The sequence below is a fragment of the Desmodus rotundus genome, chromosome 2 (assembly GCF_022682495.2).
Source record: "Desmodus rotundus isolate HL8 chromosome 2, HLdesRot8A.1, whole genome shotgun sequence".
Classification (NCBI taxonomy): Eukaryota; Metazoa; Chordata; class Mammalia; order Chiroptera; family Phyllostomidae; genus Desmodus; species Desmodus rotundus.
This window is the reverse complement of record NC_071388.1, coordinates 99,124,435-99,141,822: the sequence shown is the minus strand read 5'-3', so window position 1 is coordinate 99,141,822 and position 17,388 is coordinate 99,124,435. Positions and strand designations below refer to the sequence as shown.

Below are 17,388 nucleotides of genomic sequence, written 5' to 3'. Positions count from 1 at the left end.
TCCAGTTCTGTCATAGTGTCCTTGCTCTTCCTCAGTATACCACTGTTTCTTCAAGGCCTTGGCACTCTCTAGACTCTTGACAGTCAGTCGAAATAAGTAAGGTAACTTTGCACACAGGTGTAGTGGAGTATGACATTTTTGTTTTTCCAATACCTAGCTTAGTGAATGGCATATAGTAGAACTCAAAGGTGTATTTGGATAAACAATAGCTCTCTTAAAAAACTGGAGATTTTAGCCAACCACGTGGCTAGAATATAAGCCTTTATTGTGATGTAGTTGCCCCAAACATCTAATGTTACCTAAGGCTGTATTAACAGATGTGTATTGTTTGGAGACAGGCAGATCCTGGTTCTAGTCAGACCACTTCTGGAATGTTGGATTTGGCTCTAGGATCACATATTAAGAGGGATTCTGATCTGCCGATGCATTTCAGACAAAGGATATTTTTCAGAAGAGGAAAAACAGAGTAGTGAAAGGACAGACTATGCCCTGTGAGAAACCATTGAAGAAACTGAGAATCTTTAGCTTGGTGAATATTTACTTGATGATTAGGGAGGAGACAGGAAAGCTCTCCTCAAATAGCAACTGGTCTGCCACATGAAACGGGGGTTATGCTTATTTTTGTAAGCTAGAAAGGAAAGAGCCAGTGTGGCAGGTTGTTTTAGAAAAGAAGCTTTATTTCTGCATAAGTAGAGATTGCCTACCAGTTTTCCCAAACTAGTGTTCTGCAGAACGCTACACCACTTTAGGCTCTACAAAATGTTTTGTGTTTTTACTGCAGGATTCCTCAGAATCTTTAATATACAAATGTTAAGAAGATATAATATGCCCAATTCCCGAAATCTGTTTGTCCATAGAAACTTTTATTCACAGAGCACTGGTCATATTGCTTCAAACAATATTTTATTGAACAGATTGAGTTAAAGTTGCTCTGGTTCACGTCGAAGTACCTGGGGAAACTGGATGGTGCTGCTGTCACTTCTGTACTTCTGAACCCTAGGGCACTGAAACTGAAGTATGCACTATTTGGGAAACTGGAGCACCCTCGTGTACTTGTTACGTTTATAGTGTCAGACTCAACACAGTTCTAAGCAAGAACAATGGAGTAAAGCCAATGAAAATGAGGCTCTCCAGCACAGTGGTTCTGAACTTTTTTCTTAGCAATACATTGTAATGACATTCCCATGTCTATCAAAGGGTTCATTTATTGTGTGCAAGGTCATGTTTCCCACCTGTTTCATGAACATGGAGACAAACAAACCCTCATGTTCTCCCTTCCCCCCCCCCCAACTGTGGTAGGATCCTCATATGAAACCATGCCCCTCCATTGAGCATCGCCATTTTAGAGACTCATACCTAGAGTATTAATATAACCTTTTAATAAGCAAGAAATTCCCAAGCCTAAATGAAGAAATGGCATTTAAAAATTGTGAGGAAAGTAAAACAGGAAGCTATCAAAATGGAGCTCCTTATTTGAGGCTGAGGAGAGTAATAATAAAAAAGGAAGATGGATTCATAAAAATATTGCTGTTATTAAATATTTGTCACAATAAGCTAGACATAATGTAATAATGAGAAGAGGCTGGCCCAACAACATTGAAAAGACAGGGTTTCAAAATTAAAGTATACACAACTGTCCACAGAAGACATAAACCAGGGCTGAAGCATTGTAGTCCCTCAGAAGAATGTCTACTGCAGAGGGGATACATCATGATTTCTACAATTTATAGCCATTTCTGTTTTCCAGAACCATATTTACCAATGTTACTATGTTTAAGTAGATTTCCAAATACCTATCACTCCTCAGAAAGGGGTGTTTGGGATAGTAGATAAAATACTATAATTATAATAAAGATATATTTTCTACTAGGTTAATAAAATATTATTCTGTACTGAAAAATTTATTGAGTTTTTATCAAACTTGGATAGCTGATAAGCCAGCCCCTGGACAAGATCACACCATATGTACCAACTCTTGAAGTCCCTGTGAAAATTCAATGACATTGCTTATGAAGAAACATGAACTACTATTTCTCCATTTCTGCAATTTTGCTCCTAAATTGGCATCTCAGAAAGTGGGGTTGTCAGTTCTAAATAGTAGGTAAAGGAATTCTCACATAATTTTGCATACCCACAGAGACTAATCTTAATTATACTTTTGTATTTTCATGGCCATTTGGAGACACCACGCCAGCTTCACAAACACTACACAGGTTTACTGAGTTCACAGATACATGGGAAGACATAGAGTCTCAGGGGCCTTGGTCTTTAATGTACTTCAAGTTCCAGAATTTCCTCTTTCATGGGAGAAAAGTAGAGGAGATCAGCTCAGATATGATGCTACCTCTGACCCCTAACCAAACAGGAGGAAAAAAAATGCTTAAAATTCAGTGATGACTAAGACCAGAGTCATGAGTTTGGGCCAGGGCAGAATCTTGGGAGTCATTACAGCTTTGTGTTATTGGTCTCCAGATTGGTCATATCCTCTTGGATATGGGGAATCTGTTTATCTTCTGGCTCCTTAATATCCTCTGACTTTACAGGAACATAGTAGTAGCCCATGATGGAGAAGATCAGGAAAACCAGCAGCAGGAGACAGGAAAACAAAATGAATTCGGCCCACTGCAGGAAGAAATAAATATGAGAAAAAATATGGAGAAACCTTAAACTGAAGGGATCTTCAAAGGATGAGAAGTGGGGGGCAGATTGACCCGGGCTCACCATTTAGGTAGAGGTTTGTTAGAAGAAGACTGGGTTCACTGATCTTTCCTCACATGGGCATATGGTGGCCGTTAATGACATCTCATATGTCTGTTTTTTTTGCAGTCTGTGTGCAGCTAACCCATCTCACATGGGGAACATGGGAGGCAGGGGAATGGGGGAGGAGGAAGAAGAGGAATCTGAGGGGGAAACCTTGGATAGACAGATGCTCTGTTTCTCTTAGATCAATACCTGTACCAGGCCACTGAACTGTGCTACAGCGAGCACAATGACATTCCCAACTCCAATTGTCAACAACCAGGCTGCCTGGAGTACTGATTTCATGCTAGTGGGAGCCTAGAGAGAACATGAGTTTGTCAGTAAATAAAATCCCTACACAACCCTCATGCTCTATGCATCTATCTAGAATAATTCTTCCACAAAAGTTTCCAGATTTAAACTTTCCCCACTGAGTTCAGCTATCACATTGATTCAGAGGGTGTTAATAATGTTAACAGTATTAACAGGATGGAGCTCTTAATCAAATATTTAATTCATTATGTTACATAATCTTCATTATAAGACTAACAGACTTAGTATTCTTCATTAGTATTCTTCTTCATTAGTATTCTTAGTATTCTTCTTCATTAGAATACTAACAGACCAAGAAATTAGGTCTGTTAGTATTCTTACTTTATACACAATGAAAAATAGAATTAGAGAAATAAAAATTCACTTGCTTGGGATTACATAAGTTGTATAGCCAAAATTTGAACATAGGAAGTTTGACTCCATAGTCCTTCTTAATTTTTAAGTATTCTTTCAGATATCAAATACCATAGGCTACTATGCTATTCCGTGATCCCAGGAAACAAGATGACCCTCTGTTCAGGGTCATTGTCATTCATAAGGAAACTAAGGCCAACATATATGAAGGTCTTGGCCATGACACATAGCTATTTAAGGCAGTGCCAGAATTAAAATTTACCATCCTCCACCAGGGGTGTCCAATCCATGGCCACCAGGCTGCATGTGACTGAGGATGGCTATGAATGCAGCCCAACACAAAATCATATATTTACTTAAAACATCATGAGATTTTTCGTTTTTGTTTTGTATTTAATGTGTGGCCCAAGACAACTCTTCTTCCAGAGTAGCCTAGAGAAGCCAAAAGGTTGGACACCCCTGCAACAATATGTCTATTTTCACTTTCCACTTGCAAAGACCTACCTGAGAATAAGAAAACTCAAGTCCTGTGACAGAGAACATGACCTCCCCAGCTGAAACCAGTATGTATTGTGGCAGCTGCCATGCAATGGATATTTTGTTGGCTGGAATGTCTTCTGTCTTCCACACCCGAGGACCCTGATTGGTGCTCTTTGTGAGGGAAAAGATAAACAGGTTTGTCACTACTCTCAAGTAACTATTCCTTACATACAGCATTCTATGATTTTTTATCCATCCTCTCTTTGTATTTTTAAAGTATATTTTACTGATTATGCTATTACAGTTTTCCTAATTTATTTCTCCTCTTTATCCCTTTCTGCCCTGCACCTCACCACCCTCCAGGATCACCCCCCCTTAGTTCATGTCCATGGGTCATACATATAAGTTTTTTGGCTTCTCCATTTCCTATACTATTCTTAACCTCCCTCTGCCTATTTTGTACCTACCAATTATGCTTCTTATTCCCTGTACCTTTTCCCCTCATTCTCCTCTCCCCCTCCCCACTGATAACCCTCCATGTGATCTCCATTTCTCTGGTTCTGTTCCTGTTCTACTTGTTTGCTTAGTTTTTGTTTTTGTTTTTTAGGTTCAGTTGTTGATAGTTGTGAGTTTGTTGTCATTTTAGTGTTCATACTTTTTGATCTTCTTCTACTCAGATAAGTCCCTTTAACATTTCATGTAATAAGGGCTTGGTGATGATGAACTCCTTTAACTTGACCTTATCTGGAAAGCACTTTATCTGCCCTTCCATTCTAAATGATAGCTTTGCTGGATAGAGTAATCTTGGATGTAGGTCCTTGTCTTTCATGACTTCAAATAATTCTTTCCAGCCCCTTCTTGCCTGCAAAGTTTCTTTTGAGAAATCAGCTGATAGTCTTATGGGAACTCTTTGTAGGTGACTCTCTTCTTTTCTCTTGCTGCTTTTAAGATTCTCTGTTTATCTTTAATCTTGGGTAACTTAATGATGATGTGCCTTGGTGTGTTCCTCCTTGGGTCCAATTTCTTTGGGACTCTCTGAGCTTCATGGACTTCTTGGAAGTCTATTTCCTTCACCAGATTGGGGAAGTGTTCTTTCATTATTTGTTCAAATAAGTTTCCAATTTCTTTCTCTTCCTCTTCTCCTATGTGTACCTCTATGATTTGGATGTTGGAGCATTTCAAGTTGTCCCAGAGGTTCCTCAGGTTCTCTTCATTTTTTTGAATTCTTGTCTCTTCATTCTGTTCAGGTTAGATGTTTATTTCTTCCTTTTGTTCCAAATTGTTGATTTGAGTCCCAGTTTCCTTCCCTTCACTATTGGTTCCCTGTATATTTTGCTTTATTTCACTTTTTTTGTCTTCATTTTTTCCTTCATTTTGAGATCAAACTCAATCATTTCTGTGAGCATCCTGATTACCAGTGTTTTGAACTCTGCATCTGATAGGTTGTCTATATCTTCGTTGCTTAGTTATTTTTCTGGAGTTTTGATCTGTTCTTCCATTTGGGCCATATTTCTTTATCTCGGTACCTATTACCTTGTAAGGGGCAGAGCCTTAGGTATTCTCCAGGACAGGGCAAACTTCTTTGCTGCATAGTGGTGCTGTCTATGGGGGAGGGGTCAGAGAGGGAACAATGCCGCTTGCTTGGCTCTTGCCCCACTTTCTGTCACTTGCATCGCTTCCCACAAGTGGATTTCAGATGCTGATTCCTCAGGTGGGTGGGTTTGTGTACATTCTAGGACGCCTTGGACCTCTCCAATGGACTGTCCTGAGAGACTGGGAATTTCTCCCACCTTTGCAGTCCCTATAGAATTTTACAGCCAGAGGTTTTCAGTCTTTAGTTTCCCATGCTGAAACCCTGGGTTTCAGTCTGTCTTGCTCCCATTGGTCCTCCTGGGTTATCTGGGTGCAAATGTGGGACCAACTGGTTAGCTAGCCCCCACCTCACCCACGTGGTCCACTGCTTTGCTGCGTCCTCTCCTCCTGCCTGGATGCCCATCTCCACCCCTCTTACCAGTCTGGATGAATGTTTCTTTAATTCTTTTGTTGTCAGAGTTCCATACAGTTTGATTTCCTGGGAGTTCTCGTTGTTTTTTGTTTTTGAATTGGTTGTTATTCTTCTTTTGGTTGTGCGAAGTAGTAGAGCATTTCTACCCATACCTCCATCTTGGCCAGAACTCCCCTCTTTGTATTTTCATCCTTTTGCTCCCCTCAAGAGATTGAGCAATTTTTACACAATTTTAGTTGTTTGGAATTCTCGTCTTTAACACTGCACTCACTTGCCTGATTTCAGATACCATCAATGACAGAGTCCTTAAGTGGCAGAAAATTTTGATATTGTACTTTGGATTCCCACTATTTTGACCTATTGGGTATTTTGATCCTAATCAACAACATTTTAAGTATAAAATGGTATCTGAATTATACAAACACAATAAATTTTCAGAAAACATGTTCTTGAGAAAAGTTTAATTCCTTTTCCTACATAAGTGGAATTAAATTGTTTTCAACATTTTCCATTAAAATTTTTATTTTACTAAAATTTTATCAGAATGAATGATTTTCTTGGTAACCCTTACATTGGAAATTTTGTTGATCAATTTTTAAAAACCCACATTAAATACCACCTGCTATTTTTAATATATTTTTTCAATTTTATTTATTTAATTTTAAAGAGAGGGGGAGGGAGTGAAAGGGAGGGAGAGAAACACTGATGTGAGAGAGAAACATCCATCAGTTGCCTCTCATTTGTGCCCCAGCCATGGACCAAATCCACAACCCAGGCATGTGCCCTGACTGGTAATCGAACTGGTGACCTTTCAGGTCATGGGACAATGCTCAACCAACTGAGCCACACTGTTCAGAGCCCACCTGCTATTTTGAATTCTTTTTACTGGCCATATTTTTTTTTACTTAAACCTTACACACTGAAATTTTCAAAACACTGCAATTTTTCTGTAAAATTTTGGTCAAAAGAAAATTTTAGGCTCAAATTTTTGTTATGAATGTTACCAACTATACATGATTCTATAATTTTTTTGTCTCTAAAACTTCTTTTACTACTTGTAGGTTTTTAGCTATGATTGATTTTGTATAAATTATATCTGCTAATGTTTGTTATAAATTGAATGGAATTTTAAAAATTATATATATTTCTTAGAGTGAAACCATTCTTAAATGGTAGGTATAATACCTGGATGTTCAATGAGAAAAAATGGCAAAGTTAAAACCAAGATCAGAAGTCCTTGAAATAAAATGTTTTTGATGTCCAAATGTGGTTGATTCTCTGAGTCAAAGGGCCATTGGGTTCAAAATAATAAGGTAAATTTTGTTTTAGTAGATATTGGGCATATACAATATTTGAGTCTTCTCAGCCTGAGAAAAAAGACCTGCACTTCTAAATCAAGTTCACATACTCAAATACCCATAGGCAGGTAAGTAAATATGGCTGGCTGGCTGGAAATGAGGGCGGTGTGGTGTACTGGACAGCACAGGCCCCATCTAAAGGGTACAGCCATTACAGCACCAGCCAACTGACGGGGGATTCTTGTTATAACATCTTCTGATATTGTTTGTAAGAAATGTTATGAATCTAGCTTTTTGGTAAAATCTCTTGAATTTTAAATATTGGCAATTAATAATAATTGTCATCAATACTGTGCAGATCAAACAAACCAGGATATGGAAGAACTTGTCCCCCAGGCCTCCAATTTATGATCTCTACATGCTTATTAGATCCTCAAATTCAGAAACAATACATATGGTGTCTGTCTTGAGCAGTATATGAGAAATAGAGCAAACAAAAAATGGGTAAAACCCAGAATGCAAGCACTATGGGTGTGGTTGTGTCCCCTTAAAACTCATATGTTGAAGTTTGAACCCCTAGTACCTGATAATGTGACTTTATTTGGAAATAGGGTTATTGCAGAATGATTAGTGAAGTTAAAATTAGGCCATCAGTGTGGGCCCTAATTCAATATGACTGGTGTCCTCTTTAAAAAAGGGAAATGTGGACCTGGAGTTCTCCCTGTATGGACAAGCATCCTTGTACAGATAAGGGCAGAGATTGGGATTATTTGTCTACACACCTGGGAACACCAAATATTTCCAGAAAACCACTAGAAGCTAGAGAAAAGGTATGGAAGATTCTTCTGCACAGCCCTCTTAAGGATGCAACCCCACCAACACCTTGATCTTGGACTTCCAGCCTTCATGACTTGCATGTGGAGTTAGTCAAAAAGACATAAATAATCTTTGTTTTCTTAGGACCATAATGAGACTGAAGGAGCACATGTCACCTCATAGCAATGGCTCCAGATAAATTGTCTTCCATTCCTCTAGACCCTGTGCCCCCTGCCAATGCTCTCTCTTTTAATGCCCCCTATGGAGACCTCAGTAAGCTTTCTAAGGACACAAGAGCCTATCATCTCACACTAGAAATAAGTATGGGATCCTGTCTTGCCACAAAGTCTTCTCTCAATTCCAGGATAGACATAGATACAGATATATGGAAGGAGAGTGCAGGGGTAGCCATGAGCTACTTACATTAGTAATAACAAACAGGTAAGCTGCACCAAAGTCTAGTAGACCCAAATTCAGTGAAAAGTCATCATCTTCTGTTCTACAATGCACCTCAGGGTATCTGGAATAGGAGGAGTTCAGGTTAGAATAAACATTGTAGCTTAGAAAAGCACTCCTGTTACCAGGGGAAGGATCTCATTTCTTTATTGATGGTGAGTTGGGCATCGAAGCCACCATTTCTCTTAAAGAGAGGAGTCTCAAGGAGTCAATTATTTTCATGCCAGGCTTTTCTGCCACTGATCTGAGCCCTTCATCATCTGTCAGGTATTTGTTTTTAAGTTAACCCAAATAAAGAAGGCACAAATCATCTTCTTCTGTGGACTCCAGGCCCTAAGTATTCTCATCTAAGTCTTATGAATTTTTCTCAGCATAAAACAGTGAACCCAAAAGGATAAGCTTAAACTAATGATGTGCTAACAGGCAGAACTTTGCAAACCTCCCAGAGATGAGCCTTACCAACTACACAGTATGGCCTTCACAACAATCATGATCTCAATATATCTGTGTAGAGAAAGGTGAGACTGAGGGAAGGAGGCAAGGGTCAAAAAAGAGTTGGAGTCTGTGTGTACTCAAAATTAGCCAAGGTGTGCCTACTATCTCGATATACCCGACCTATGTGCAGACATTTAAAAAATTGTTAATAAGAGAGGGAGAACCAAGATGGCGGCGTAGGTGGACACACTGCGCCTCCTCGCCTCCTCGCACAACCAGAACTGACAGAGAATCGAGCAGCGGGGGGCACCGACACCAAGGAAATAGAAAATGGACATTCATCCAGACTGGTAGGAGGGGCGGAGACGGGCACCGGGGTGGAGAGGACTCGCGTGGCTGTGGCAGGACTGAGACTGGTGGAGTGTGGGACAAATGGCGCAGGCAGTCCGAGCACTAGCAGACCCTGCGGTCCCACATTTGCACAGATAAACCCAGAGGGCCGGACTCAGAGTGGCGGAGAACATAAACCCAGCGGGTAGCACCCTCTATCTGTGGGCACCACATTCGCCCACAGATAAACTGGACGAACGGAGAGGAGCGAAGCAGACCTCCCAACCCAGGGCTCCAGCTCAGGGAAATAAAGCCTCAAACCTCTGATTGAAAGCGCCCCTGGGGGTTGGGGCGGCAGCAGGAGAGACTCCCAGCCTCACAGGAGAGGTTGTTGGAGAGACCCACAGGGGCCTAGAGTGTGCACAGGCCCACCCACTCGGGAACCAGCACCAGAGGGGCCCAGTTTGATTGTGGGTAGCAGAGTGAACGATTAAAATCCGGAGGAGAGTGAGGCGGGCGCCATTGCTCCCTCTCGGCCCCTCCCCCACGTACAGCATCACAGGACAGCGACCAGCGTTACCCCACCCCGGTGAATACCTAAGGCTCCGCCCCTTAAAGTAACAGACGCACCAAGACAAAAAAAAAAAAAAAAAATGGCCCAAATGACAGAACACTTCAAAGCTCCAGAAAAAATACAACTAAGCGACGAAGAGATAGCCAACCTATCGGATGCACAGTTCAAAGCACTGGTTATCAATATGCTCACAGACTTGGTTGAATCTATTCGAAAAACAGATGAAAAAATGAAGCCTATGCTAAGAGAAACAATGGAAAATGTACAGGGAACCAATAGTGATGAGAAGGAAACTGGGACTCAAACCAATGGTGTGGACCAGAAGGAAGAAACAAACACCCAACCAGAAAAGAATGAAGAAACAGGAACTTGGAAAAATGAGGAGAGGCGTAGGAACCTCCAGGACACCTTGAAACGTTCCAACATCCGAATTATAGGGGTGCCAGAAGGAGAAGAGGAAGAACAAAAAATTGAAAACTTATTTGAACAAATAATGCAGGAGAACTTCCCTAATCTGGCAAAGGAAATAGACTTCTGGGAAGTCCAGGAAGCTCAGGGAGTCCCAAAGAAGCTGGACCCAAGGAGGAACACACCAAGGCACATCATAATTACATTACCCAAGATTAAACGCAAGGACCTACATTCAAGATTACTGTATCCAGCAAAGCTATCACTTAAAATGGAAGGGAAGATAAAGTGCTTCTCAGATAAGGTCAAGTTAAAGAAGCTCATCATCACCAAACCCTTATTATATGAAATGTTCAAGGGAGTTACCTAAGAAAAAGAAGATCAAAAATAGGAACAGTAAAAATGACAGCAAACTCACAGTTATTAATGACCACACATAAAACAAAAATGAGAGCAAACTAGGCAAACAACTAGAACATGAGGGTGGTCAATAAGGGAGTGGGAGGGGGAGAGGGGGGTAAAGGTATAGAGAATAAGTAGCATAGATGATAGGTGGAAAATAGACAAGGGGAGGGTAAAAATAGTGTAGGAAATGTAGAAGCCAAAGAAATTATGAGTATGACCCCTGGACATGAACTATGGGGGGGGGGAATGTGGGAGGGAGGGGGGTGGGCAGGATGGAGTGGAGTGGGAGGGAATGGGACAACTGTAATAGCATATCAATAAATATATTAAAAAAAAAAAAAAGAAAAAAAATTGTTAATAAGATAAAATGTCCAAAGCTTAATAAATGTTCTTACTCTCCTGTTTGCACAGTTTTGTAAGCCGATACACCGTAGTCTTCACCAACATTGAGGGAGATATCTGTACCCAGGTTGATATTGACCTCTTTATGCAAAGTGTTAACAAACCTAAGGGTAGAGACATTGTTACAGATCAGACAAACCTTCCCAAACAAGGACACATAATAAAAGGGCAGGGGCCTTTTCTGTTCTGTTTACCACTATATCCCAGTGCCTAGAACAGTGCCTGGTACATAAAAGGTACATCATGTATATTGTTAACTGAATGAATGAATCAACTCAGATGTAAAAAGTAGTCTTAGCTGTCCCTACCCTTCTCCTTCCCAAGGTATTAGCTTTCTATTGGCCATACACTCACACTGACCTCTAGCTGGGATGGACACTATCATGATCACCCATGGCAGTCTGAGCTTCTTCACTAGCCCAGCTGGGTGCACCCAATTTCTTTCCCTCTTATAATGGTGAGATTCACCAATTGATACTCCATTAAGAAAAATGATTATGTACATACAAGTATATACCAGTATTTATATAAAACTGATACTTTATCCTCTTATAAATGAAGTCTGGTTTGACTTATGTGAACTCAGACTCCCAGACCATAATAGGTTGAGTTATCATTGTTTTGGAGTCTACAGACAATCCTGGACCCTTCTAGGATTATCTTTCTAGTCTTCTGAATCTAGGCCCCTAAACTGTTCCCTCAGTATGGGTTTTCTGTACATTTGTATTTTGATAACTTTTGCCTTTGTCTCTGGCCCATGGGATAAGAAGGGAAGTTCTCTCTAACATCCTTAATGTTGATCTTGGACTATAGATTATCCTGAACTGATCTAGTAATTTCCCCCTTCACCCCTTTTGGGGGTTCCTCCGGTCTTCCAACCCAAGGAGTCCTATCAACTTTTAACAGCAACCACACAAGCTTGATGGCCACAGGCGTGTGCACCTGTCTATCTCACATCAGATTCCGACCACAGAAGGCAGGTGACCTCTTCAGTGCTCCATCTCTGTAACTGTCCCAGGCTGTCTGACAAGACCTCCGGCCTTATGTGAATTCACAACTAAGTCTTTTGACTCCAAATGTGTTACCTTTATTATACCAAGATACCTCAGTAAGTTTAAAATAAAAACTATACTTTGAAAACACAGTAACAAGAGATATTCAATTACCAACAATGAAAGATTATTTGCTCACTTATAAATTTCTCTCTAGTCATCAAAGAGGAAAGTACTGAGTTATTTTCCTGAGAACAAGGTAAGTGGATAAAATTCAGTAGAGGAGATATGTGCATCGGAGCATAGGAGACATATACAGACAGATACAGGGTCATCTTCGAACACCACATGGGAAAGCAAGCCTATCTGTTCTGTGTCCCAGAAAATGCCTTCTGACACCCATGCCTCTGACATTCTAGGAGAGAGAATCCCTGTACAGCACAAGTAGAGTGTCAGGCCTCATTATCTGAAGATCAGAAGTGACCCAAGATTCAAGAGAATAGAGTGGCCCAGGGTGTCCTTGACATCCAAACCTCACAGCTGTCATCCCATTGGTTGTTATGTTTTCTGCATCCTTCACCTGAAACAGAGAAAAGTAAAACTCAGTTACAGCTGACAACAGGGAACCAATAACCAGAAAATTTTATCATTAGGCATATCCTCAGTAAGATAATGCTGAGCCAGTCATTATATTCTAAGATAACAATTTGGAACCTAGGCCATTTCTCAACTTACCATCATACTGGAAATACTTTTCCCATCTTCTCGAATGACCAGACTGTACCATTTTTTCTCCTCCACAGAATGCTCAGTGTAGACAGACAAATTGTGGTATTTCAGGTGGAACTGGAAATTCTGGCTTTCTGTCTTCAGGTGGAGTTTGGAAGGGTGTGGCATTTTCTGTAGAAGGAAAAACCTATCACACTCACCTTCTACCACATCTTGGACAAACCAGTCCCAGAGTATCCCAGAGTGGGCGACTTCATGAAGTACTTTCAACATGATCATTTAATCTACTGAACCCATTTTTAGGACTATACCAGAGGAGTAATTAGAGGCAGGCATAAATATTTATGAGTAAGGTTATTCATCATAGGGTCATATATAATAATAATAAAACATAAATATCTATAAGGAAATCTTTAAATAAACTATGATATATCCATAGGAATATTATATGTCCATTAAAACCATGTTCTCAAAGACTATGTAAGGATATGAGGAAAATGCTTATGATACAATTAATGTTAAGAATCAAGATCAATAACACAGTTTGAGCACTGTTTAAAAATTAGTTTGTTTATTTGGTTATAAAAAATTCTCACTGTGATTATCTCTGGGTGATGGAATTATAGATGGTTTTTTTTTATCTTTCTACATACTTCCCAATTTCCAAAAATAAATGTATATTACTTTTTAAGTAAATATTTCAGAATATGCACAGTAATAGTATTGAAAACCTATAGGCCAGACTTTTTCAAAGGAAGTGTGGTTTAGAGGCAGTTTAAAATAATGATGCAAATAATAACTTGTTGAGAGCTTACGATGTCCCTGACACTATGCCAAGCACTTTACATATAATACTTATCCTTACAATAGCTTCTGACTTAAAAATTACTGCCATTTTACACATGGTGAAACCTAGAGAAATTTAGAGATAAAACAACTTGTTCAGGGTCTTATAGCTAGGGAGTGGCAGGACCAGAAATTGAACTGGGGCAGTTTGACTCCACAAATGCATGCTCTTAACCACAATCTTATGCTGCTACTTTGGTGCCTAACCAGAATATGTTTCTAATTCATTCAAGTCCTCACCTGAAAGGATTTGATGGACTCTGTGAACAGAGAATTGTTCTCATCTCCCAGCACTGCCACCTTCACCTCATCATCTGCCAGATTCAAGACTTGTAGGAAAATCTCTTGGGGACCTGGCTGGGGTGGGGCCATTTCCTTAGAACAGAGAACACATGTCAGAACCACCAACAGTAAACCTTTTGGATACAAAGAGAACACATGTCTCAGTCCTATTTCTGACAGCCTCGTCCATCTAGTCAGGTTAACACAGTTTTCTCCCTCTGAAGAGCATTTGGCTTAGAAAACTCTGAAGGCTTTTAGAAGCGGCAACACCAGCTCAGCGCATCAAGCACAGACGCCAAGTAACAAACTTCATGCTTTTTGACTCAGCTGTGGCCTCACGCATCATTCCCTGATAATGGTTATTCAATCTGCCAAAAGGTGTTTGTGTGCTTAAATGGTAAGTATCACATTAGCTTGTGTTTCCAAAGAGATGGCTAGATACCTCGGATATTAGTGTTTGGAAATTCCTTGACAATATTCTGAATCACTCAGGTGGGAGTTGAGCATTATTTTGCATTATGGCTCTATCCCTGTATCTACTCACTTATCACAAATATTTATTATACACATTCTTTAAAACAAGAGCTGTGCTTGGCCCAGGCAATCAGAAGAGTGGATGTGATAGATAAGGTCCTGCACTCAGGGAGCTTAAGATTTATTGAACTCACATTAATTTTTATCTCTACAACTGCCACAACTGCAAATGCCAGGCACGCTAGGATCATGCCGACAGCCATTTTCCTAAGTGATCTGCAGAGGAGAGGGAGAGAGAATTATAGCTCAGCTTTAAACTTTAAAGGATAAAATCCCAAACCTCTAGGCCTACCATTGAAGACCTTCCTGATTTGGCCCCAATTACTTTCCAAGTATTCCTCAGAACACCCTGTCACACACCCTTCTTTCTCCCTTGACTGGGGTCACATCGAATGGCTCCTTGTAATGTACCACATTTTCCCACATCTACCTTGGTTTATGATGGTTTTTCTATCCATCATGTCATAATAACAAGTTAATAGTAATGCAGCCAGGTTAATTGAAGATTTACCATATGCCAGGCACTATACATTATTATTTCATTTTCCTCTTCTTCAGAAGTTTTCCTTGACCCTGCAAGCAGACTTCTCTATACTTCCCTGGCGTCTAATCTCCCTTTTTAGGGCACTTAACATTTTTAATTAACCATGTGTAGGTTACCCTCCCTTATTAAGCATTAAACTCCTTGAGGACAAGATCTGTGCTCTTACATTTGCATGGCACTTGGTGCTGAACCCACTAAAATTTGCTCAGTGAATGAGTAAATGACAAAAGGCCATTTGAATAGGGTAAAGTGGTCATTAAAAGGAAGTTGCTATTAAATCAGGAATTAGAAGAGGCTTGAAAACCTCCTCTGCCAAACTTTACAAAGAATAACAATAGGGACAATTCTATCCCCACTCTCTCCAGGTCCCCCTACTTGTTATATAGGGACAATAGGAGATTTAAAGAGATTAGTAGTCATCAAAAGCTTTCGAACTCTTTGAAGAGGCAACATTCAAGAACAAAGCAAGAAGTTGGTTTAGGAACCTACTCTCACATCTCTTGACTTTCCATTTAACTTAGACCTTCCTTCCACATTGCACAGCTCAGTCTGCAGTAATGGCTTAGACTCTCTACAATAAGAATTAATTAGTTCTATTTCCCATCCTCTAGCATTAATGGTGTCTAGTCTAACATGGGTAAATAGAAGCAGAAAAACGATAAACCAAAACGAATCATTCCTAAGTGTAAAAATACTGACAATGAATCTTTATCAAACTGGACAAAGATTGAGTCAGTCTGGAGCAAGGCAGGCATAATGAGCACTTACGAGAAGTTAATTCCACACTTGGAGACCAGAGGATAAATGACAAGGTCAAACAATGGGATGAAGATAAGAACCAGAAGGGGATTTAGTACCTGTAATACCACGGTAAAAAAGATGAGTTACTAGTGTTCTCCTACTGTAAGTGTGAGCATGTGCTCTCATTTGATACTGTGCGTTCTCTTTCACATCCAAACACACTTTCATCACACAAGTACAAAATGATTCCACCTTAGTCGCTTTACACCCAAGACTTGCAAAGCACCTTAGTTGCCAAATATCCCAAAGAGCCAGTTTCACTCTGAACCTGTTTTTCTGTCAAGCAATTGGGAGTTCTCCCCTCCCATTTTCACTTATCTTCTCCAGTTCCACAGCCCAAAGGAAAATGTCCTGGCCAGAAGAAATGAAGAAGAGAAGGAAAAATTGGGGCTTGTTGAGCAAAGGGGTTAAAAAAGGAACTGGGAGTCACCAGTGAATAGGTGACTTCGTTGCTCACAGAACAAAGCTTTCCACTTTCTTTGACAATATTTCCATTATACTACGTTGCCATGGAAAAAAAAGTCCAATGCTTATACTTTTCCTGTGAGCTCAAAACTCACTCTCTCTGGAGTTGGGCAGGAGCTACTTGCATAACAGAAGATGTGAAGGAGGAGTATGGGGCTTAAGGAGAGTATATTCATCCCTATGCCTAGCACACTTCAGCTTACAAGGAAAAATAACATCAAATTATTGTTGGAAATCCTAATACTACAGGTAGAGGTGTAGATGAAAAAAGAAGTAAGCCCCCATGACTATAAAGAAGTATCCTACCTGCATCTGGTCAGGCTGAAGCACAATAAAACCCTGAAACATTATAATAAATTAAATTTAGAGGTGGCTAAATTAACAGTCTTGATAATTAGCAGGCATTAAGCATATGTTAAAATTCATCAGGTCTCTAGTTCAGGGCCACTATCATGCTTGTAAGGGTATGTGGGGGAACAGACTGGGAATGGCTTCAGGCTGTGTTTGCTGATGGCTGGTGCCCTAAGGCAGAATATTCTTTCTATGTACTATGCTTTCCTTAAATTCAGAGAGAACAGAGTCAGTGTGTTTTTATTATTCATCTCAGGATGTGCAGTTTTAGGTGGTAATAATGTGAGGGCGAGCCATTGTGGTTAGGGTGAAGATTCCTGCTGACACACAGTGTTTCCAAAATTGTTCTCCACGGGATCAACAAGAGGACAGTCATAGTAAATCCTGGACACCAGAGGAAGGAAAAAGGTAAAATTATATTTGGCCTTTAGACTGGCCTTTGCAAATAGACTGGCTAATAAAACCCTGGCATTGTTTCACCCTTCCCTCTTCATGACTGAGATGGAAGAAAACAAGACAATAATCTGGGAAGTAGAATAATTGAGAGCAGAGATGAAACTTTATATGAGTTTTCCAAAGCATGAAGATGGGGTAAAAGAGAAAATGATGCTTTCAACTTTCCCATTCTTTCCACATCCATGTACAGAATACCCCACGTCCAGGTCCTGTGCTGGGCTCCTTGACTGAGAGATGCGGCCAACTGTGTACCAGCAGAATTAAACCTGTCTCTGCTGTGCAGGGCAGGCTTAGGTGGAAGGTCTATGGCATTTCATTTGCTATCCTCTCAATACTTCCTTGTATACATTTAA

The 17,388-nt window shown here is 40.2% G+C and overlaps 1 protein-coding gene across 1 annotated transcript in view; it reads right to left on the bottom strand.

Annotated features, from left to right (window-relative positions):
- Window positions 1-842: 842 nt before the first annotated feature.
- The window catches only part of SLC15A2 (solute carrier family 15 member 2), a 35,254-nt gene continuing 18,708 nt past the window's right edge, over window positions 843-17,388 (bottom strand). Inside the window, exons 12-22 of the mRNA XM_024578022.4 lie at window positions 16,535-16,567; window positions 15,731-15,819; window positions 14,553-14,634; window positions 13,843-13,977; window positions 12,763-12,927; window positions 12,561-12,607; window positions 11,029-11,139; window positions 8,449-8,545; window positions 3,931-4,077; window positions 2,953-3,057; window positions 843-2,622 (exon numbers count right to left, since the gene is read on the bottom strand). Of these exons, the coding sequence (XP_024433790.2) occupies window positions 2,446-2,622; window positions 2,953-3,057; window positions 3,931-4,077; window positions 8,449-8,545; window positions 11,029-11,139; window positions 12,561-12,607; window positions 12,763-12,927; window positions 13,843-13,977; window positions 14,553-14,634; window positions 15,731-15,819; window positions 16,535-16,567 (1,188 nt within the window). The 3' untranslated portion in view covers window positions 843-2,445. The remainder of the gene's footprint in view (window positions 2,623-2,952; window positions 3,058-3,930; window positions 4,078-8,448; window positions 8,546-11,028; window positions 11,140-12,560; window positions 12,608-12,762; window positions 12,928-13,842; window positions 13,978-14,552; window positions 14,635-15,730; window positions 15,820-16,534; window positions 16,568-17,388) is intronic.